Below are 23,354 nucleotides of genomic sequence, written 5' to 3' on the forward strand. Positions count from 1 at the left end.
TTGAATCAGTTCTCCATTCTCACTCATCTGTGCTGCAATATATACACACACACAGGACAGGGCTCGTGATGTGCTTCGAGCTGGTGGTGGGTGGACGATCGAGCTGGCAAAATTTAAATCCTGGAGGATGGATTCCAATTGATATGTGATGACGACTGTGCTGACCTGGTTTGGGGAATGGCTAAAAATAGACTTCAATTACTTGCAGTTGCAAAGGGAAAGAGATTATTACGTTGACAATGGAAGGATAATCTAGCATGATATGATTATTTACCGGACAATAGATGCATGTAATTGCTGCACCTGTAAATAAGGCCTAGGAGTATTTGCTTTCTTGCAAAGAGAGAGAGAGAGAGAGAGAGAGAGAGAGAGAGAGAGAGAGAGAGAGAGAGAGAGGTGCGTTTGGTTTCTGAGGTGAACCTTATCAGTTTTCAGCCTCAGGTTGGACAGAACATTTGTTTGCTGGTTGGCACCGAAGGAGTTAATACAAAATTCCCTTAAAAAAAGGAGTCAAAAAACACCTGTAATAATAATAAGGGAACAGAAATTGCGATTGTTTCAATTTCTTACTAACATGATTACAACAACAACATAGCCTTTTTATCTCAAGCGAGTTGAGATAGGCTCTTACTAACATGATTGCAGCCTAAAAATATGTACAATAATAATCTGTGAAAACAAAACCCTCATTGAGATGATGAGGTCGGTAAATACCATACTAATCAGGTAAGCAGGTTAGCATCATACTAAAACGACCATCAGACAACCTAAGCTCATCAGCCAAAACGAGCTGCCATGAGTGAACAGGCTAATTCTCATCGTCCGACTCAAACCGCTGAAGCCGCCGGACTGACTCCAGAACACCCGGAAGGCGAGAGCCAGGACCAGCAGTGCCCAAAATCGACTTCACCTTAGGCACGCTCATGGAATGCAGAGGCGGTGTCGGTGTGTTCCGGTTCACCTCCTTCAGCACCGACCTGACAGTGGCTCTCGCAGATGCTTCGACCTCTGCTGCAGCCGCACCGACTGGCGTCTGCCTGGCCGGGGACCTGGCGGTGCCGCTGGGGCCGGCCTCAAACTTGGCGGCCGCCTTGCCCTTCCCTTTGCCGGCCTCGTACTTCTGCATGTCGTACAGGAGCTCCCGCTGGAGCTGCTTGTCGGCCACCAGGATCTCCTCAATCTCGTTCTTGTAGTCTTTGAGCAGGGCACGCAGGCACTCCATCAGGCATCCTGTCAGCGGGCTGTTCTTGCTCTCCAGCAGCCGCTTCAGCTCGATGAAGATTGGGACCGCAATCTGTATCAGGTTCTTCTTCGCGACCTGGGTCACCACCCTTCCCTTGGCCGCCAGGAGCGCGTTGGCTGTCCCTCCACCTTCGCCACCCTCCTCGTCCATCTCGGAATTATCTGTGCAGATGTTGGGGTGGATGCGCATCTCCTTGCAGGCCAGTATTTGCAGAGCATCCTGTTGACAAATGGAAAAGTAGCAAAATGTAAAGCTATCTAGCTCTCGGAGACATCTAACAACATACTAAGCATATACCACAAGAGTGAATCTAAAACCCAGGATGCATTTGCATATTGCATGTCGGTCAAGTGCCAAGCATGCCATAAGCAGTTCTCATCATGTCAAAGATTGCATCTAGGTATTTGATTTTTTCAAAAAAAATAATTAGGTACTTGCTCTCCGCGATATTTTCTCAGTTCATCATAACTTCATATTGGCATGAAATCATGTGATCCCAACCTGAAGTACAGCCCTTCCACTAGCATCATCAACACTGAGTAAGCCATCACAAACAGCTGCCAAGATCTCAGCACATAATTTGGCTGAGGTGGCTAATAGGTGCTCTGGTGCCATTTGTTTCAGCAAAGAAGCATAAATGTGCATTCGTTTTGACCTCGATCTTTCATCAGTGCCACTGCAACAAAAATGAGCATTAGAAAATTCAGCTAGGGATGAAGCATTGTTCCTGCAAGTACAGTTTAGCTTGTCTCACCGAATTGCGAAAAGGGCAGGTCTTCTGTCTGAACTTCCTTGAGACTCGCTATAAGCACCATGTTCAGTGCAGTCATTTAGGACATATATAGCTTCAATAAAACTATTATATGCAAGGAGTGGCGCTTTAGCTGCAAAATTTACATAGATGTTAGGCAGTGACTTGAAACAAGAAAAGGTTAGTATAAATAGTAAATACCTTTTAAGATGTTGCCAAAAAGGTAGTCAGCCAAATGCCTTATCTTCTCCGACTCATCAACTAAACATGGCAGAAACCGAAGGAAGAGAACTCCTCTCCACTTTACATAGTCCCTCTGGATAAAAATAGTAGTCTCAATAACCATGACCTAATATTCAGATCAATACGATAAAGGAGTGATTAGCACCTGCAGCAACTTGGAGAGTAGAATAAATGTTTGCCTCCGTACTACTTCACAGGGGTCACGAAGTGATTTTGTTATTTTTGATATATAACTGCAGAAACATCATAAAAGAAAGCTCGGTTAGAGTTCACGTCCAAAGAAGGCTTTATCTTTTCGAAAACTAAATACATGAAATATCTTCTTTATTCATCTGCCAAAGTAGCTCATAGGATAGCGTTGACAAAACTCATTTACTAATGATGGACAGTATTACTCCATTAACATTGATACCTTTTTGCAATACCATCTGACATAAGTTCAAGCATGTTGCTAGAATTTTGAAAATATGGGGGGAGTTTTTTCAATTTTCTTTTAAATAACAGGCACGATGGGAGTTACAGAAACTAATATATGATCATTCATTGAGACCATAACTTACAGAATGGTCGAATACAACAATAAGAAAACACAGGGAAACAAATGAGCCATGTTTCATTCACCAAAGATTTGTAAGAATCATCTGATTGTCTGAACATTGTAATGGTGGGGAAGTTTAAATTATAATTATAATGTTTTGTAAAGTGTGATTGTGAAAGGAACCTTCTTTTTTATTGAGAGAGAAAGTGAGTATAAAAAGGCACATTATGATTTATGATATACAGAAACATGCATATCTACTTGCAAGAAACAGTAACAAATTCTGGAAGGATAGTGATATTAGTATCAATGGTTACTTGAATATAAAAAACGAAAAGTAAGCTCACCAGTCAACCAATGCGGTATAGCGGACATAGAAGTCTGCCATTGCAACCATGATGTTATTCCGAAGGGTAGCCATATCACTCCTTTCGAGCTCCTGATTCATCAATGCAACATTGACTGTCTATCTGTTACGAGTAGTCATAACTCATACAATAAGCACCGAATACATACCTGAACAAAAATTGGAATGTATCGTTTGGCCACTTTGTCATCTACAAGGCAAATTTTTGCCAATGTAACCCACGATTGTATATATAACGATGGAACTAACTCTTTAAATGAAATTGTCCCACCAACAAGATCTTTTGGCCTAGGCTCAGAGTTTCCAGAAGTTATGATTGTGTGCAGCAAAGGAGTGATCTCTTTCACATTGGCAGTGGGGCAAGCTAGGATCAGTGATCCAACAGTGAACACAGCAATAACTGCTTCTGATGTTGACTTTGATGCGGATGTCTGCTTCTTTCCCCTGCTTTTGCTACTCATAGGAGTAACGAAACTGTGACCCCTGGCTGATTCTGATGTCTCTCTTATGTATTGGTCAAGGATGTCAACAGCACTACGGATTAGTTGCTGTGCCCACTTTAGGATCAGTGCAGCACCCTCCTTTGTTGTTTTTGCTTTCCTTTTACATAAAATTTTCAGCGATTTTACATGGGCATCAACCTGTTTATTTATACATAAAAAGTATGAAGATATGGACATGAATTAATTCTGTTAAGAGTGACTTTGGTGCAGAAATTTGTAGACACTTACACAACACCACAGAAAAATTTGTATCAAGGAAAAAGACAATATGAATGCGTGATGAACATTGATGCAGAACTATGGTCTATGGACAGGAAACAAGTGGATAATCAATGACCGAAACAGCGAAGGTTCTGGATAATCTTGTATTCTTGTCATTAGATTGCAAACAGGTAACAAGCAAGCTTTCCAGCAATATATTGTGATTGCAGTAAGGTTTCAGCCAAGCTAGAAGGATCTCCCTTCCAGAAAATATCATTGATTATTATAATACCCACACTGGCAAGCACAGTAGATCTAAAGTTATGCCTTTTTACAACCATGTGGAATCCTGATCTACGTTCAAGACCATACCAAATGTCATAATTTACCAAAAAGTCTTCAGAACAGTACATGTTGCCAAGTCCCAACAGAGTGGGCAAAACGATTAGGGCACACTTCATAAATCCTAGCAGATTTAATCTTGTTTCACATGGCAGATTAAGTGAGATCTGAAGTTGTTAAAACATAATACCATGCTAGTCTAAAATTTAACTGTAGCAAAAGCACATTAATTTGTACTAGCCAGCAATATTGTTTGAATCGACTAACTGATTACCTCACTCAGGTTCATATCGAAATTCTCAATCCTTGTGAGCAAGCTGTGTGCCAATTCTGCTGCAGGTTCCACAGGTAGCTCCATGGAGACATTTGAAATAGTTTGTAAGAGTGACACACGATTAACTGCCCAGAATGCAGAGTTTGGTTCCACTTGAGAACAAGCTTTACCTCCGTTATCTTGTCCAACATTGTCAAGGAGTTTCCAGTGGTGGGACAGGAACTTCCAATTAACTGATTTTGGTGCAAATGATGAGACCTCAGAAAGAAGCCACCAAGACCCTAAAGGTGCAGTCCAATTCTCAATCGGCTTACAACTTCTCAACCACAAGGATTCGGATATTGTTATTATGTTCTGCAGTGAACTAGCAAGCACTGGTTTCAGCTTCTTCTTCTTCCCAAGGCTTGCACATATCTTCTTTATGCACGGAGCAACCTCTCCATCGCAGATGCTTTTCAGCAAATCCAGTGTCCCTTCAGGAAAAACTTCCTCCAGCTTAATGGAATCATCGTCTAGGTTCAAATTGGCAGCTTGGCAGATCCTGTTAAGTACCAGTTCGAGAAAGAGGTTTTCACATTCCTCCTGGATGCTTGTCTCACTATCAATCACCAGAGGAGGCACAGCCTGAAGCCACTCTTTCATCACTTTCTCATCTGGGAATTTCCTAAACACCTCCGAGATGGCTGTAAGAGCAGCCTTGCGGATGCTGACTAATGAATCAGAGCATGCGGCTCCCATTGCACAAAGTAGAGACTCATCAACAGGTCTCCCAATCAGACCGATTGCCTTTGTGATGAGCACAAGCGCAGCCTTCCTCACAGCAGCCTTATCATCGGTGCAGCGTTGTCTCAGCAATTCCCCAAGCCCCATGTTCCCAATCCTCATCACCTCCTGCAACCGATCAACCTCTACACCTCTCTCAGACAAAACAACAAGCGCCTGAGCTGCATTTGTTAACGCCCGAGCTCGCACCCCTCCCACGCTATCAGAGCACCTCTCCACCAACACCCGGAGAAACTTCAGCCCCCATGAGCCCTCCTCCAGATCACAGTCATCCCCATGAGATGGCAACAGGACCGGTAACATAGCAAGGACCAAATCCACAGCAAGCAGCCGCCCCTTAGCCTTGCCCTTTGACATGTCCACCACGTACCCAGCAAACCCATCCCTTTCCTCTGACCCCAATGCCCGCACCACCTCGAGTATGGCCTCCACTGCCAGTGCCCTGGCCTCTGCCTTGTCCGGCGCCATCCCAGCCAAGTACCTTGGCAGGTACCCCACAGACTTCCTCACCACGTCCTCCCCTTCTTCAGCACCCAAAGGCACCAACTTCGTCACAAGGAACTGCACCGCGCCCACCCGTGCCGCAGATTTCGCCCCTGACAGTACCACCGGCGCCAGCGCACGCACCACATCCTGCACCGTCTCGGCGTGGTAGTCGGATCCAAGGACGGCGGCGAGGACATCGAACGCCGCGAGCTCCGCGGCGGTGTCGACGAGTGAGCGCCGCGCGTCCGGGTGGGCCCGGAGCGGCAGGCGCCCCGCGGCGTCGGCGAGCAGGGAGAGCGCCCGCGGGAGCAGCGACAGCGCCGCCTGTGGGGCCGCAGCCGGCTGGTGGCGCTCTTTCTTGCGCTTCCGGGGATTGCCCCGGCCGCCGCCGGAACCGGAGCTAGGGTTGGCGGCGCCGGCGGCGGAGGCGGCGGCGGTGGCGGCCTTGCGGATGGCCAGGAGGAGGGAGAGGAATGGGAGCGGGGAGAAAAGCGTGAGGAGCGGGGAGGCCGGCGCGAGGAGGAGGCGGAGGTACGCGACCGCGGCGGGGAGCGGGTGCGCGGAGAGGGAGGCCTCGAGCGGGGGGAGCAACGAGGACGCCGGGATGCCGGCCTCGGCGAGGCGGGGGAAGAGGGATGCGACGGCAGCCGGGGCGGAGGAGAGGTAGGTGATGGAGGCAAGGGACAGGGACGGGGAGGTGGCGGAGGAGGAGGAGGCGCGGCGGTGGAGGGCGGCGAGCTCGGAGAGGACGGCCGGGAGAGAGCCGGAGGCGGAGGGGGCGGACAGGGGGGAATCGATGTAGGCCCCGGCGCCGGCGCCGTCGAGGTCGATGTCCATCTCGTCGGCGTCCATGGCGGCGACGGCGAGATGGGGGTGGGGGTGGGGACTGCGAGTCTTCGAGGGAGGAGGGAATTTTGAAACAGAGTCGGATCCAACACGATTCACATTCAACGGTACACGCTAGGAGCTGTTGGAGAGGTCGCCGTTGCGGCCAAAAGGGAATTTTGAAATTTGCTTATCCAACTTCTCATGCGGTCCCGGTACTCTTGGACATGCTTTCTGTTGTTTGACCAGATGTTGAGAGGGATTTCGGATATTAATTAAAAAACTAATTTCAAAATTTAACTCGTGAGACGAATTTTTTGAGTGTAGCACTTATGGCTAATCATTCACTAATTAGGCTCAAAAGATTTGTCTCGTTTTGTACATCCAAACTATGCATTAATTTTATTGTTTATCTATATTTAATGCTCCATGCATATGTCTAAAGGGGAGGCAAAAAGTTTTGGCCAAAAAATTCCCGGCCACTTGGGCTCCGGTGGGGAGCAGGCGGTGACGGCGAGCCCCGGCAGCCCAGTAGCGAGGCAACGCCACCACCGGCCCCCGCCGAGGACGGCCTGGGCGCGAGGGCCATTGGCGACCGCTGAGGACAGCCGAGCACGGCAAGCCACACACTGGAGCTAAGGGGCAGCGCAGCGCAGCGCCCTCGCCAGAGCCCGTAGAGGACGACCGCGATGGAGGACGAGCACCCGCCCCGGGAGGAGACGACACAGCACCACCACCGGCGTCCGCCTAGGATGGCCGAAGCACGAGGCGCGGCCGAGCACCGCAAGCCATGCCCCCGCGCAGGCCGGAGCGGCGAAGCACCACCGCGCCCTGGGGAGGGAATGTTAACGGCGGCACAGGTCGCCCCCCGAGTCGCTAGGGGAGCGACGCCTTAAAAGCTTTTCTAACTAGTTTGGAAGTTTATGGACGTGTTTGAGAGTGGATATGTGCATTTTGATGATGTGAGGACTGTGATGAGAACTCAGGACAAGTTAAAGGATTAAGATGAGAGTGTGAGATAAGTTTAAGGACTATTATGTGTAATTTAAGAGTACAGGAATCGGGATGAGAACTCGAGACAAATTTAAGGACCGCCGGTGAAATTTACTCATAAATAAATGTAAGATGAAGTCGTTTATATAGTCTGAGATAATCTGATACAACGGATGTTTTATTTTGAGCGGCTAATAACATGATGAAAATCCCCACAGAAAGTGGTACTAGTTGCAGCATCTCGATAATCTTCGCTGTGTTCGTTTGGCTGTGGCTGATGTCTGTTGCTGATTTGTTATAAGAGAATAGTACTGCTAACTGGCTGGTAGCTAGTGCCGATTTAGTATGAGAGAACAATACCGCTGGCTGGCTGACAAGCCAAGCAAACACAGCGCTTGTCTAGATGCTCGAACAACAAAGCCGCTGACGATGGCACATGGATAATGGGTTTTCGAACAGAGCAAATATGAATAACGGGTTTTCGAAAAAGGCTAGAATAAGAGCTGAGGTGGAGGATAGTTTGGCAGGTATCCACAACCTTCCGAAACTATTTGACCGTTTGTATCCTTCACATGGGTGCACATTGTTTGTATATAATTTGCATTGAACGCATAACCAAGCAGATGAAGCGTTTCGATCCTGTTCTGTAACCAAGGACAATGTTGGAGAACCCATTAGGATTCTTTAAAAAACATCCCACACGGAAAAACATTTGTTCCCCATTGAACGCAGAAGAATCCAAGCAATCAAAACTCCAGATCAATTTTATACAAAATCACACAGCAGTCAGAGGACTGAGCTCCACCGGGTTCCAGAAATCGACTACGGACAAGATGAACCAAAACTTAACACAGTACCCATGGCACCAGACAAGTAACATTCATGACCATAAGTAAAACCAGCTCTCCATGGTAATTAAACCCTGTACCTAATCCAAAATCACAACACTGGCCTCAACACGCCCCGCACCCAATCTGCCGGCACATACAGCCTAGGATAAATAGTACAAAACAGGGCACTAATATACACCTACTGGATGAGGTCCAGCTAGGGCCGCCGCCGCTGTGAGATGTAATTGAATCAACACATACAAATGGGAAGGAAAATTGGGGGTACTAAAAACAAGCAATGGTGATTACAATAACTACAGCTATAGTTGAGGTTTTGCTTAGTCTGCTTCACGCTTTCCCCCTATCGTCTGCAAGCCACTCCAGCTTGGGTGTTTCTTCTTGAGTAACCTTGTGCAGGTGCTGATGGGTATGTTCATTCATGGCTTGTTAGAAGAGCTCTTCAGAGTTGAATTTGTTCCATGCCTCCTGTTTGATTTAAAGTACAGAGGAGAATTATTAAAGTTGGATATGCCAAGTACGGAAACACAGAATATCATCTAAGAAACTTCAGAGTTACTAAAATGAACATAATTGTTACTGCAAAACCACAGAAATAATACCTCCTAATACTTGCCAAACACCCTTTCAACCAATAGATAAGCATATTGAGTAAATGGAAATCAAACAAACAGTGCAAATATTTAATTCGCAGTAATCAGCACAGTGCATTAAAATTACTCAACCAGTAGGTGTTGTAACTTCTAAAGACTATTTTTTTTACGAATTTCTAAGACTACTATGAAGAAGGCTAACAGGTCATTATGATTAGCATTGATTTGGCTGTAGGCAGAACAGTACATACACATCAGGTACTTTCCCACGCACCAGATGGTGGTCCAGGCTGACAAAGACACAAACCATTGCTGCAATAAACGTTCTATTGTGCCAGGTGACACAGATAACATCAAACTATAAAGGCTCAGTACTTTCCATGTATGATTATCCAGGCACCCCATCTTTTGTTTCCATGGACCAGTGGACCAAAGTCACCACACATCTAATAATTGTAAATACTTATTGAAAGTGAACATTAAATGAGAAAAGAGTAATTTTTGTGTTCAGCAAAACAGCTGGCACCTCTTATAGAGTGCAAGTTTTCTTCACCTCCGGAAATATAAAATAACCAATCAAGGGCACAAATTTTCTTCACATTGAAAAAAAGGGCACTAGTTTTTTAATGCCTTGACAGTTGACCCCATGGTGCATGGGTTCAGAAAAACAAGGATAAACAATATTATCATATTGGTGTGAAAATAGTAAGCTGCATATGTTTCGAGGCAATACACACCTTAAGGAGATCAAAAACCTTCTCAGCAATATATTTCTGCTGGAGATTTGCACCCTTTTGTTGCACCTTGTCAGGATGGATACACAATGTTGCTTTTCTGTACACTTTTTTAACAGCGGCGGCTGTGATCAAATCAGTAAGGGATACAGGTTGCCACCCACATTCTGGCCAAAGAACCTGTTCAGAAAGAATACACGAATTAATAACTGAAAACTATTGGACATCTTTTTAACTAATTGTGCACAAGAATCATTCCAAAGATTACAAATGTAAAGCAATGGCATTGTGCACATTACTGTTTCAAGTATTGCTCACAACAAAACATTTTGATGGTATGGGAGGGGCAAACGTTATTTCTGTCAATGTTCCATAACATTGCATGAAACCTTCAGAAATGCTACCAGTGGATCTGAATGCTTATATCATAACTAAAGAGCCTCAAGGCCAACATGGTGATCATGGTGCACAACACAATAAGAAACAAACTGCATTTGTAAAATCACAAACAGGATGGAAAAAAATCATAGATTACAGTTGGAAAGACCCAAATGCATAATTTTTATCTAAGAAGAATAACACCCACATAATGAACAGAGAAATTAATAAAAATGAGGAAGAGAGAATTGCATCAATCTAGATGTTTCAACTCACATATTGTAAAGTTGACAGCAATGCACGCAAATTGCCTTCTTTTCCAGCAGCCCACCGCTTAATCTCAAAGTCCAGTGTTTCCGCAATCCTCTGGATTAATCAGACAACACAATTTGAATGAAATGAGGAATAAGTCACTAGCAGCCAATAAAGTGCATCTAAAAGGACAACATAAAAGTTTATGATGTAGATTCAGCATTGCAATGTATTTACGAGTTAATGACAAAAGTACTTACATGTCTTTCAGCCTGCTCTCGTTGTTGCTGCATGTCACGTTCATTCTTCTCAGCCAAAGCCTTTGCCTGTAACATAGAAAACTAATAAAAACCAAGCATTGCAATATGTTTATCCAAAAAAATATGCTTAAAACAAAGTCCAAACAGGAATATACAAAGTATCCAAAACCTTATGAACAACCCACATCATTATCATCAACAACCACCTAGTCCCAAGCAAGTTGGGCTAGGCAACCAAGAACAAACAAGTATCCACAGTATAAATTGTACAGCGGGCTATAAGAGATAACTATTCTAATTCTTCAGAAAGAAACTGTTCTATTAAAGTTAACATTACCGCTCGTTCACGAGTTCTTTGATGCCGTTCCAATCTAGCACGCCTTCTTTCTTCACTCTCCCCATCAATTTCTTGAAATTCATCTGATGATGTAGGAGCTAAAATAACAAATAAATCAAAGCACTATTACTGTCATGTGTCAAGGAATATTGGCATATTAAGATTATCAGTACCACTACTCGAATGATTAGTACCTCCTCCAAATATTGCAGACAAGTCATCAGCAATATTTGTTGTTGATGATGCCTTTTTCATTGATGCTGAAGTGGAAGTCCCTCTATTTTGCGTTTGAGTATCGAACATTGAATCCTGATATTTCCACAATCAGAAAAACATTGAGAAATTTGAAACAAATACAGATCTGGAATGATTTTTTGGCAGAGTAATCACCACTGTTGGAGCCCTTTGCTTCGGAGCACTATTAGCTCGGGCACCCATACCGAAGAATGACTCAAGATCATCTGGTTTACTCTGTTTTTCTCTTGCAGCTGCAGCCGCTGTGGCTGCAGCCTGTCTTTCCCGAGCCTCAGCAGCCTGCCTTTCCCGAGCCTCAGCAGCAGCCCTTTCCACTGCAGCTCGTTCAGCTCTCTTCCTGGCTTCTTGCTGAGCTCTCTCCACAGCAGCTCTTTCTGCTGCAGCCCTATCCCTGGCTTGACTAGTGGCTTTCTCCTTAGCTTCAGCAGCAGCCCTTTCCTTTGCTTCTGCAGTAGCTCTCTCTGCTCGCTCTTTAGCCTCCACTGCAGCCCTCTCACGTGCTTCCTGTTGAGCTCTCTGCACTGCAGCACGTTCCGCACGTTGGCGTGCCTCCCTTTCTGCTTTTGCACGAGCCTCAGCAGCTGCTCTTTCCCTTGCCTCCTTTGTAGCTCTCTCCACTGCTTGCCTAGCTCTTTCTCTTTCTCTCTGTCGCTCAAGTTCTCTCTCTTCTTCAAGTCTTCTTTGCTCTCTTTCCTTTTCCTCTTTTTGCCCCATCTCTCTTTCTTGTTCTAGTCTTTCCTTTCTCTCCTTGTCCTCACGATCCTGGGCATACGACCTTGCTTCATTATCTTGTTCCTGATGTTCTCTATTTCTAAGCTTTGCATCACGTTCTCTCTCTCGTACTTCCTTGGCATGTTTGAACTTTGCCTCAGCTTTATCCATGGCCTCTTTCATAGCAGCTGCAGATGCTGCTGCTGCTGTGCTTCTCTCAAATTCTTCCTCATTAAAAGCATGTGCATTCTGAGACTTGCCCATTGCAAAATCTTCTAGTTCATCTACTGAAGAAACACCAGCCCTATTTGATGAACTTCTTTGATGATCATAGTTTTTCCTAGACCGCCGCAGATACTCATCATCTTTTCTTTTAGATTTCGATCCATGCTGTTTTTGCTTAATTGCAAGAGGTGGCGGTGGTCTTGAAGGTGGTGGGGCACTAGTTGGCTGTGTGAAGAGGGGAATCTCAGAAACTGTAAGCCATATCTCATCTTCAGATTCATCAGATCTTGGTGACTGATCATTTACACCATTCCCACTGTATTTCCCAGTGCCAATGTCAACATGGACATCAGAATATCTGGCAGATTGTGACTTGGGAAAGATATTTTCAAAATCCTCTACAGAATGCTGTTGGGCAGGGTTCCTTTTGGGGAAATTTTGTACAGGATTTGAGTCTCGGGCTCTGCTCGAGTCATTCCTATCTTTCGGTACATTGTTCACCTCTGAGGCAAACAAAGGTTCTGATTTTGAAGTCTGGTTGAAAGTGCTTGGATCCTCAAACAAGCTGCTGTCAGTGGCAGTACTTTCATGGCTTTTCCCTTGATATTTTGCAGGTTTACCCAATTCATCCAAGGGATCAGTGAATGGATGAGATGATGAAGAAGTTGCTTCAAAAACAACAAAGGGGTCACTTGCCATGCTAGCAGTTGGCTTAGATGTTGACATGGAAACCTTCTTTTCTTTTGCACCAACAGTCTCCCTGAAGTTAAGAAAGAGATAGAAGTTAACATGTGAACATGTTTAGAAGCAAGTGAACATGAAATTGCACAAAAGGGCAGCCATTGTCATAAACACAGCATGCTATGTCTCCCTCATTTTTCCACATGCATAACAATAAATATCTGTTAGCCCATTACTTCCTACGCATGTCTGGGACTCAAATGTCAAAACTCGTAATAACAAAAAAAATGGACAGTATGGAGCACTTGAAAGTTGAAACCACGGCATTTGCAATAACATTATCATGTCAGGTGGTTCTATTCAAGAAATGTAATATGGAAAAAAGAGTTAAACTGTTTAATAACATATGGGCTGTGGATGCCCAGCACACCATCTCAGTTGTATGTGTACCTTACTAAAGATGAAAAATCTAAACAAATTGGCACATAAGCATCAAAGCAAATTGCAACTAAAAAATAATTCATTATGTGAGCAGTATACAATATAATTCCTTTTCCCAGGGAAAAAGTTTCAATGTATTAAATCGCCCAAACTTATATTTTGTATGGGGTATCACCTCCACTGAACATGTATGCAATTTCTTTGAGAAGGTTGGTAGTCAAAACGTTCAAGGAATATGACACATGGCTCAGAAATGTATACTTAAATGCACTTAAATTCAAAGCAATCTTCAAATTCGATTTTATTATATAACAATGAATACGTTACTCCAGCAACACTATACATATCGATCAAGCCTGATAGCATTATTTAAATCTACTCAGCAGTTCCGCATTTGAATGAGCCTTTGTAGACCATGTTTCATCTTTAAATCATAAAACATAACCCCTACAGTGGTAAATTTGAGATTTCAGACACGAAAAAACAAGTAGAAGACAAGCTGGTTTTGCTGTCTGAAATGTCGAGTAAACTTTACTGGAGCTAGTAACTTCCTAATTAATCCATCACAGTAGGCACACAAAAGTACAAAACTCATGGCACCAATTCAATACGTCTCCACAAACAATCTGACATTAACTACAATCTCTCAATCAATTAAAATTATGCCGACATCATGACAGTATGATCCAATTCTCAAATCAAATTTGTACTTGACCTAGCACATGTATTAGAATCAACACAAGTAACTAAATTAAACCTAAGATACATTATATGTACTAGCAAATACGCTCGTGCGTTGCTACAGGCAGTGTTCTAAAAAACGTTTTTAAACATCGTTTAATCTTGATTAAACGCTGAACAGTGGCCAAGCGTTGCGTTTAATCACAGTGTCGTTTAATCACAACACACGTTTAATCATGTTCAATCTACGTTTAATCACAAAAAACTCTAAACCATAGACAAGCGTTCGCCTAGCGTCTAGCGTTTTTTAGAACCTTGGCTACAGGGAAGCTATATAAATATATTAATTAGCATACAGTAATTCTATAAAAAAAAAGTGATATATTATACAATACGGCAATGCTATTGTACACCCTAGGTGTAGAATATTATTCTACACCCACCTTCTATTACTAGCAAAAAAATCGTCAAAATACTGAACTAAATTTACCAAGTTACTAAACAATGTTCAGTAATAGCTCACCGACTACTGACTACTGAAAATTTGTTCAGTAATTCTGCTCAATCTAGCTATTGGTGTAGAATAAACTACTACACCTAAGGTGTAGAATAGCACATGTAATTTACAATTGGATTTTTTATTATAGTTAAAAGAGTAATAACCTAGTACGTGCGTTTAAGGACTTAGTCTTTCCCTGTTTTACCCACCAAGCGCTAATTCTATATGGTTTCGGACTCTTAGCTCAACATACGGTTTGGTTTTCGATTGTGATTCAATCTTTTTTCATCCATGGACCGACCACCGTTATGGACCGATCAAGATGGAGGAAAGTCAATAACAGACCAAGGAAACGGTCTTCTCTTTAGAAATATATAAAGGTAGAGATATCAGTAAGGTCCAAGCAAACCAACACCGTAAAAGATTGTATGAGAGGGTGCACCGACATCCAGTAATCTAATATGTTATTGAATTGCACATTATGATCAATATTAAATGCGTATCATAACCAAGGAAACTGACACTTGAGTCGAACTTCCTAAACAGTTTTGAGATAATTTATGCAGCATAGAACTCTACGTATATCATAAATGCTTCGCTTACCTCGCCTGTACAGATTACCAAATCAAAATGAGGACACAACAGCAAGCTTGAATCTACTTGACAACACATCCAATAAATGAGGCAGCACAATTTGTCCAGCTCGGCAAAGTTGACATGATCAAGTCATTACCGAATACCGACAATAGTTTCCGTTTCAGTTGATTGAACTAACAAACATAAGCGCACTGGCACACATAGACCGTGCATATAGACAATTTAACGCCCAACGATCCCATGCACTTTGAATTGCACATAAAGCACTCACCTTTGCCGCGGCGAGCTTCTCCCGCCAAATCCTGGGATCAAATCATCGAACCCAGTGGACGCAGCAGCAGGCTTGGGCTTCCTCTTCTCCTCCGCCTCTTCCCTCCCCTGTGACTTCTTCCCGAACCCACCAAGCAGATCATCGAAAGCCGGAGGCGGCGCATGGTCCTGGCTGCCCCCGAACACGTCGTCGTACCGCGCCGAGGAGCTCTTAATCCCAGGGACCCCGTCGAAGATGTCATCGTCGTAGACCGGCTTGTCGTACACCGGCATGGACGAGTGCTTCGGCTTGGGCGGCGTCGCGGCGGGCGAGGGCTCCTTGTACGAGTCGAAGATGGAGTCAAAGGAGGCCGACGGCGTCGGGGCGGGCTTGGTCGGCGGCGGGGCCGACGCAGCAGGCCCGAAGAGGTCGTCGTACGAGGGCGCGGCGGGGGCTGCGGACGCCGAGGCGGATCTGGTGCTGGCCCAGGCGGATCCGGAAGGCCCCGAGGACCGGGTGGCCGACATGGGCGCGTCCTTCCCTTGCGGGCGGAGACCGAAGTCCCGGGCCAGCAGGCCCTGGAAGTCGTCCATGCCGGGCCCGGCGGAAGGCGGATCGCTGGATCTGGCGCTCGAGCGCGCGGCCACGGGGCCTCCCCTGCCCGCCGATCGGCGCGTGGGGAGCGCCGAGGACACTGGGTGGATGGATCTCGGCAGGGGCAGCCGCGCGGGGTCAAGGCGGGGGGTACCGTGCTTGATGCGGCGATCGGAGAAATGGGGAGCGGTGGCGGCGGGGGTCGCCGGAGACGCAGCGCCGCCGGAGATGTCACCGGCGATAGAGGGCAGGAGATGTTGAGAGAGAGAGAGAGAAGAGGAAGAAGGGTGGTGTTCGTCTCTCTTCTCTCTCTGACGCGGGTGTCTGGCGAGCGGGCCCGGGGGCGCATGCGATATCATATCATCGCTGCGCGTGGGGTCCACCCCGTGTGGGGCCCGGAGAAAAGTGAGAGGGGAAGTCACGAGGAAGCGGACCCAACCGACTCGCGCGACTGACATGCGGGACCAAACACCAGCGGGACCCACCGTCGGTGAGGGTAGAGCTGCGCGGGGCCGTGGCTTCCCCGACGGTCGGTGGCGTCTGCGCTCGCTACGGGGACACGCGTGGGACCAGTGGCCGGCGGGGCCGCGTGGCGACGCGCCATTGGTCGAAGCGGCGCTCCCTGTTGTGTGCCGCGCGGCGAAGGCGAGGTGCTGCACGCCGCCGCGGGCCCACACCCTCCCACTCGTCCTCCCACGTGCGCCGAACCGGTCAGAAGACGTAAACACGTTTGCTCGCCGCAACGACTCCACATCCAGCTTTGAATGCGGAAAACAGTAAAATACGTAAACGTCGAAGCGAAGCGGAATCGTTGCTGGGCTTATACGAAAACAGTAAAATACGTAAACGCCTTCTGCTCTTGCTGCTGGTTAACTGCTCCTAAAGTCCTAATCCGAAAGGCCGCGTGCTCTGCACGGGGCTGGTGGCAAGGATGGAGACGACGATGGCCGTGGTCGCGAGGGCGGCGGCGCCGCTCGCCGGGACCGGCCGCAGGCCCTCCGGTTCGGTGCGGGAGCGGGAGGGCGGCCGGGGCGCGTCGCGCCGTCCCGCGCGGCATCGTCGCATCCGCGGTTGGTTCCCTATGCGTTCTTTTTTGGGTTCTATTGCATTTGCTACGAAGTGGTTGAAAATTGAAATATGGCTAGGAGACGGTTCTCGACTTCTTCTTTTTTTTTCATGTTCCTTTGGTTGGCGGATTAGGACCTGCTATGGGAGTGATTGAGCTAGTTTTTGTTAGTATTACTTTAAATTTGTAGTGACTTGGCTCGATTATGGAGAGGGGAAACTTGGAAGGGTAAAGGAAACGATAGGCTAATTTATAATTCTCTCAACCTTTTGATTGCAAGCCTAGTGGCCAGTGGGTGGGTTATCCAGAACAGCACAACTGAAGAAAATGCACCGCGAAACGTGTCAATTTTGTTTATTTCACCTACTGTAGCCTGAAACATTTGTGCCCGTTCATAGATTCTCCGCGATTGTTGTGGCAGGAAGGATATTGGAGTGAAATTAAGTTTTCGGTCTTCCTGTCAGCACTCAATGCTGAGTTGCTGACAACATACTATACATATTGTTAATTATCAAGGGGCACTTACCTTTTTGTTCCGCTTGGTACATAGTCACAGCATGTCTTCCCTTTCGATTTTACTAATATGACTTTCAATAGGTTTGTTGTCTGCGTTATGTTCTCCCTGTTCCCATTCAAAGTTTGACCTTGATTTCTTCAAAGTTTGAGTCCCTGTTTCCAACCATGTGTTGCACAATTGCAGTACTTTTACATTGAATGGATGCAACTTTTCAGTGACAACGTTGTTCTCACTGAAGCATGAGATCAGCTTCTAGGTTTTACATCAGTGTTTTTAAGGCGTCCTTAAGGCGTCGCCTAGGCGACAACGCGGTGGTGGCTCGCCTTGTCTAAGGTGTCGCCGACAACGCGGTGGTGGCTCGCCTTGCCTAAGGTGTCGCCTTAGTCCGCCTTATCCCGCCTTAGCCCGCCTAGGCGTCGCCTAGACAATAAGGCGGTGGCGGCTCCCCTCGCCTCGCCTTAACGCTTGAAAAACCATGTTTTACATGTCTTAAGGCGTGCTTTGTGGAATACGAAATTATGTTGAAATTATTTAATTTGTTGTTTTAGCAGTTCCCAATACAGAGTCAAGGCAGTCGGGCAGCTGAGTTATTTTTGAAATATTTAAACATAACTTATTCCTTCCACAAATTTCCATGGGCACAATAGAACATTTTCTGTACACACAGGTACATGTTACTAGGTAAATAGTGCTTAGTAATATCATCCATTGATCCCCTGAAAATCCTCGTTAAGGTCATCTATAATTCATGTGGGCCAGCTAATTCAGTTTTGCTATGGAACTCTAGCTAGGGAAACAAATACCCCTGAACATGCTTCGTTTCCCACAAACATAGTCCTACACCACAATCCTTGTCATAACCGTTGTTTCCTAGCAGCTTTATCATGAACCTGCCAAATTTTTAATTTCTGTAGTCCTACGCCAGAGGCTTGAATGCGTCACACTTACCCTTCTTTAATGAAACTCAGTCATCTTTTCTATTTTCATCAAAGAAGTTTAGAATTGATGCAATGTCAGAATTTTTTAATTATTTCAATATCCCTTGACCTCAGCTAGAGGAGTTGAGAATTCTACGTTCATCTAGTCCCTTACACAAAATGAATTCTTTCTTGACAAGAAATTTATCTGCAGGAGGTTGAGCAAACCTACATTATGATAAAACCTGATGGAGTTCAGCGTGGCTTGGTATGCCTTATTTTTTCCTACCTTTTCCAACTGTTAATTTCTTTCTTTCTTTCAAGTTTGATCTCAGATAAAACACATATCTGGTGCATATAGGTTGGGGAGATCATTTCTCGCTTTGAGAAGAAAGGCTTTTTGTTGAAGGGGTTGAAGCTTTATCAGTGCTCCAAGGACTTGGCTCAGGTTTGCCTCTCAAAATGTACTGAACATGGGGAAGCTATTGTGGTTCTAGCAAAGTTATTGTGGTTCTAGCAACACCATTCTTAAGGAACATGTCTTTTTTGCATCTGCATCTGTTTCTTTATTACTTGAAATGGTCAAATTATCACCTTTTATTGTCAAATATACCTTCCACTACCCCACATTTAGCTTATGTACTTATGATCCTTATGTTTATCCTTTCTGAATAAAATGCTGCTCAATTTCTATTCTGCTATTCGTCTGCACTTATTCTCTCCTTGACTACCAGAAAGATTTTATTCCTCATCCATCTCATTCTTATATGAATTATTTAAGTGACTGAAAGATTTATTGTCTCAACCATCTCATTATTACATCAAAATATCTACCTATTTTAGTGACTGTGTTTTTTTTTGTGTGTTCTTTTTGCACTAATCATTGATAAAGACACTACTCACATTTCATCTTTTACTCGCTTGCTTCCTTCTTAAATGCATCGGCAGCGCACCTGCCAAACTTTCAAAAAAAAACATTTCATCTTTTTCTTGACATTTGTGGAAACATCAAAGAATTCTAGTTTAGTTTTCGGCATGTTGAATCAACTAGCTGTTAATATTCTTCATATATATATATATATATATATATATATATATATATATATATATATACTGTCTTATTTGCCATTCCCTTTCTCTCAGGAACATTACAAGGATTTGAAGGACAAACCATTCTTTCCCAGACTGGTTGATTACATAACTTCTGGCCCTGTTGTTTGCATGGTATATTTTCGTTGTGAATAGACATACCTGCAGCTCTATGCTTTGTCCAAATACATAGTTCACAGCTACAATTTTTGTTATCCTTCTTAATAAGGCCTGGGAGGGTGATGGTGTTGTTGCATCAGCTCGCAAATTAATCGGAGCTACTAATCCCCTTCAAGCTGAACCAGGAACCATAAGGGGTGATCTTGCAGTTCGAACAGGAAGGTCGGCACCAACCCTCTTTCATGTCTTATATATGTGATTATGTACCATGTCTCTGATATTCAGTTGTGCACCTCCTTTAAAACAATATATCAAACAAATTATGATGGAATATGCATTTCAGGAATGTTGTCCATGGAAGTGATAGTCCTGATAACGGCAAGCGTGAAATATGTAAGTCCAGCGATAATTTAGTATGGATCTATGTTGCTGTTAGGTGATTTTCTGAGTCAATAATCATTTTAAACAATTGACAAGCTACATGGAATGGCAAACTAATTTTATCTTCGAACTTTGTACGCTGAGGACAGGAGTAGTTAACATGGCAATCAGGAGCAGATTAAATTCTCTTAAGACAAATGGTCTCATTTACTTAGTGATATGACATGCCTATTGACTTGGACCTAAATTTGTTTACGCCTGCTAGCTATTATAATTGGTAAGATGACAAGCTAAAGATACACTCCTATTTGCAGCTCTGTGGTTCAAAGAAGGTGAGCTCTGCCAGTGGGAATCAGTTCAAATACCTTGGCTTGTAGAGTAATCTCAACCAATTGCTGTGAGATCTGTGTTGAATTTGTGCCTGTTCAACTTTACTCATGGGGCCATGTATGAGTGTACGAGTTCAGTGCGGCTAGTAAAATAGCTCACCGGGTCCACCTTTTCAGTATGAATTACCTTTACAGGTATGCTCATTTTGTAATACTGAGCATCTGGGCAACAGAAAACATTTCGTCGGTTGTTCTGGAGAGATTTCTCCAGACATTTGCATGTAACGCCTTGGACTAAATACAGGCATTGGTTGTACTGTATTTCGGATGCTGCGAGTATGAGGAGAATCGAGACAAACTATTCACCTTTTGCTGTGTGCGGAGCTAAAAGAAGCTTGTTATACTGATAGTGAAAGTGCAATGTTTTCTTTTTTTTTGGTCCAGGAAAATGCAATGGTTGACACAGACTGGGCGATGAGTGCATCTGTTTGCGCATTTATGCCGTGGAAATTCGGAGTTGGTTAAGCAGGTCTCTGACTCTGATTGGGCCTCTCTGATTCCGCCGTGTTGGGCCTGGGCAATGGCACGTTGCAGGACTGCCGGAGTCGGCCCAAAGATCAGGTGAGTTGTGGGATTGGTGATGGGCCGTTAAACAGAGGGAAAAGGTTTTAGACCGATTGTACGAAGTCTGTGCTTTTGGGTGGTTCGCCAATTGACCGTTGGAGGAAGGTTTGCTGTAGATTTTTTTCTTTCTTTCTTATCCTCCCTCAACTATTATATTATTATGCGAGCCTATGAGGGTCGGCCAAGCGGCAAGCTCGGAGGCAGCCGGCGGGGATTCAAACACCCGCACCGCACCTAGCCAGAATTTTTTCAGATTTTTCTCTTGAGGAGTCTGAAGCGACTCTAGACTATAATGAGATGAGATGAGATGTCACGCCTGTCATTTTGGACTCAGTTGGCGGATGATATACCCGTCACTTTGGATTATTTTGGACTCAGTTGGCGGATGATATACCCGTCACTTTGGATTTAGTAGACGTGTGTGTATAAGTTGTAGTTTTTTTATTACCCATCATTTTGGACTAAGTAGACATGTATATAAGTTGTTATTTCTGATTAGACATATGGAAGGGTATGTCCTTTTGTGAGGAGCGCGTGCGACTTGCATAAGGAATGGATAGGAAGAATGTGTTCCCCCCATCATGACACCAACCGATCAAAAGGAGCACAGGAATGTGATGATGTCCTTCTTCTGCATGCAAGTAACGGAGCAAGTCTAGAGTCTTTTGATTTAGGGAGTAAAATTAAAGAGGAGAAATTGAGTAAATTCAGTAGGATTGAAAATCTCCAAATTTTGAAACTCCTAGAACCTGGAAATTTACTTTTCCCAAAGTGAAACTCATGATTCCCCATTTGGATCATCTCATTATGGTAAATCGGCGCTTCCGTTTCGTGCTGTGTTTAACTAAACTAGAGTGTTTTCTGTATTGCTTCCTGAAAGTGATCGGGTGCTCTAGCCTAAGAGGGGGAGGGGGTGAATTAGGCACTAATAAAAATTTAGACCTATGGCTCCAACTAGTTTGCACAAAACTTAAACTAAAACATGCTATCTAGATGTGCAAATAGATTGTTCTAGTGTGAAACCCATATCTCAAAAGAGTTTAGCAACCTATAGCCTTTCTTATGAAGAAACTATTTTATGAAAGAAGGCACACAAATTGTTAGTATGAAATGCGGAAGCTTAAAGAGCGGGATAGGAGATAGCAAACTCTTGACGCGGGTGTTTATCCCGTGGTTCGGTTAGCCACAAAGGCACACCTACATCCACATTGTTGTAGCACTCACTAAGAGTATTGCTACTCGGCCACCAAGTCTCTTCCGTGAACACAATCACGATCACCTTGGCTCCGGGGTTCCACTAAGGAGCTTCTCCACAAAGGATAGGGGTCTCCACGTCCCCCGCACAAAGATGTCGTCGCCGCTCCACACCAAGTCGGAGGGTCGATGACGTTACCGGCGAGCTTCACGCTCCAAGGTGCTGGCGCACCACGCTCTTGTTTTGGTTCGCTAATGAACCACAGCACAAAGACTCGAAGCCTTGCAATCTCACTCACTAAGAGCTAATCCTTTACACAACACTCTCAAAGTGTGCTAAGGGCTAAGGATATAATCTTGATGCTTTTGTATGGCTTGGAGATGTTCTTGGGTGTGTGTGGGATGTTCAGCAACTCCAGCAAGCTTCAAATGGCCGGGGTGAGGCATATATATAGGCCACCAAGTCTTGTAGTTGTTGCTCCAATGGTCAGCAGAAAATCTGCGTATCATCGGATGAACCGATGCCTCTGGCAGGGGTAGCGTCGGTTCATCCGGTCACTCTAAGACACAAAGTAGCCGTTGAACTTCTGACTGCTGACATAGTGACCACCGGTTGAACCGATGCTTGCCCGTCGGTTAAATCGGTCACTCACAGCCTTCTTCTCTTCTGCTGACGTCAATGCACCGACGCAATACTCCGATGCACCGTCGGTTGAACCAGTGCTGAAGAACCTTCTCCTGGGCACTTGACATCGTCTCTGGTACACAGTACGCCCAATGCACCGATGCCCTTTCTTGGCTTGTCGGAAGAACCGGTGCCTATTGGCTGACTTGGCTTCGATTCCTTCCTGCACCAAACATCATAGCGTCGGTTCTTCCGGTGCTCCTGATCCGAAGAGCTTTCAGGACGCTGCCCTGAGACCCGCGAGGGGCGGCTCCCCCTCGACCCCCGTCCGCTATGATGTTTGGTGCAGGAAGGAATCCCCGTAGGGGCGGTCCTTTGGGCCTAGCTATGCCTATCTTCTCTTGTCTTTTGTCATCACTTGAACCTAAACGTCTGAGAATGGTCATCTTAACAATCATATTAATCCAAGTGTTGTGTTGTCATTCGATCACCAAAATCACTCGAAATGGCATAAATGGTGCCATGTTCGTTTCACTTCCGCTTTGTGTTAAAGATTTCTAATCATTTCTAGAATGAGCATGTCATTAGTTGACTCATGTCATCTTGG

At 45.0% G+C, this 23,354-nt stretch overlaps 3 protein-coding genes across 4 annotated transcripts; 1 reads left to right on the forward strand and 2 right to left on the reverse strand.

Annotated features, from left to right (window-relative positions):
• Positions 1-510: 510 nt before the first annotated feature.
• On the reverse strand, positions 511-6,650 carry LOC120666411 (condensin-2 complex subunit D3-like). 2 transcript variants are annotated; one of them, XM_039946255.1, is made up of 8 exons: positions 4,463-6,650; positions 3,292-3,783; positions 3,123-3,214; positions 2,383-2,470; positions 2,196-2,310; positions 1,998-2,127; positions 1,745-1,904; positions 511-1,462 (listed from the first exon to the last, which is right to left on the reverse strand). In XM_039946255.1, the coding sequence occupies exons 1-8, from the start codon at positions 6,581-6,583 to the stop codon at positions 809-811; spliced, it is 3,852 nt and encodes a 1,283-aa protein (XP_039802189.1). In that variant the 5' UTR covers positions 6,584-6,650; the 3' UTR covers positions 511-808. The 2 variants fall into 2 exon arrangements, with proteins under 2 accessions (XP_039802189.1, XP_039802188.1); XM_039946254.1 differs by having other exon boundaries at positions 528-1,462; positions 1,745-1,919; positions 4,463-6,648.
• A 1,636-nt stretch (positions 6,651-8,286) lies between these two features.
• On the reverse strand, positions 8,287-16,208 carry LOC120666412 (auxilin-related protein 2-like). The gene is made up of 8 exons (XM_039946256.1): positions 15,313-16,208; positions 11,342-12,902; positions 11,146-11,260; positions 10,952-11,049; positions 10,615-10,680; positions 10,379-10,468; positions 9,728-9,904; positions 8,287-8,865 (listed from the first exon to the last, which is right to left on the reverse strand). Exons 1-8 carry the CDS (start codon positions 15,882-15,884, stop codon positions 8,827-8,829), a joined length of 2,718 nt encoding a protein of 905 aa, XP_039802190.1. The 5' UTR covers positions 15,885-16,208; the 3' UTR covers positions 8,287-8,826.
• A 557-nt stretch (positions 16,209-16,765) lies between these two features.
• LOC120666414 (nucleoside diphosphate kinase 2, chloroplastic-like) lies at positions 16,766-20,584 on the forward strand. Its single transcript, XM_039946257.1, has 7 exons — positions 16,766-16,955; positions 18,600-18,653; positions 18,747-18,833; positions 19,529-19,609; positions 19,704-19,816; positions 19,938-19,987; positions 20,290-20,584. Exons 2-7 carry the CDS (start codon positions 18,621-18,623, stop codon positions 20,355-20,357), a joined length of 432 nt encoding a protein of 143 aa, XP_039802191.1. The 5' UTR covers positions 16,766-16,955; positions 18,600-18,620; the 3' UTR covers positions 20,358-20,584.
• The last annotated feature ends 2,770 nt before the right edge of the window (positions 20,585-23,354 follow it).

The sequence above is a fragment of the Panicum virgatum genome, chromosome 3N (assembly GCF_016808335.1).
Source record: "Panicum virgatum strain AP13 chromosome 3N, P.virgatum_v5, whole genome shotgun sequence".
NCBI classification, from domain to species: Eukaryota; Viridiplantae; Streptophyta; class Magnoliopsida; order Poales; family Poaceae; genus Panicum; species Panicum virgatum.

Excerpts from the sequence above, each read along its gene's own strand:
- LOC120666412 (XM_039946256.1), bottom strand. The coding sequence starts at position 15,884 with ATGGACGACTTCCAGGGCCTGCTGGCCCGGGACTTCGGTCTCCGCCCG. Across the intron at positions 12,903-15,312 it reads AGAAGCTCGCCGCGGCAAAG|GGAGACTGTTGGTGCAAAAG; the intron begins GTGAGTGCTTTA and ends TCTTAACTTCAG. Across the intron at positions 11,050-11,145 it reads GTCTGCAATATTTGGAGGAG|CTCCTACATCATCAGATGAA; the intron begins GTACTAATCATT and ends TTGTTATTTTAG.
- LOC120666411 (XM_039946254.1), bottom strand. The coding sequence starts at position 6,583 with ATGGACGCCGACGAGATGGACATCGACCTCGACGGCGCCGGCGCCGGG. Across the intron at positions 2,311-2,382 it reads TACTCTCCAAGTTGCTGCAG|AGGGACTATGTAAAGTGGAG; the intron begins GTGCTAATCACT and ends ATTTTTATCCAG. Across the intron at positions 2,128-2,195 it reads TTTTGGCAACATCTTAAAAG|CTAAAGCGCCACTCCTTGCA; the intron begins GTATTTACTATT and ends TAAATTTTGCAG.
- LOC120666414 (XM_039946257.1), top strand. The coding sequence starts at position 18,621 with ATGATAAAACCTGATGGAGTTCAGCGTGGCTTG. Across the intron at positions 18,834-19,528 it reads GCTCCAAGGACTTGGCTCAG|GAACATTACAAGGATTTGAA; the intron begins GTTTGCCTCTCA and ends CCTTTCTCTCAG. Across the intron at positions 19,817-19,937 it reads CTTGCAGTTCGAACAGGAAG|GAATGTTGTCCATGGAAGTG; the intron begins GTCGGCACCAAC and ends TATGCATTTCAG.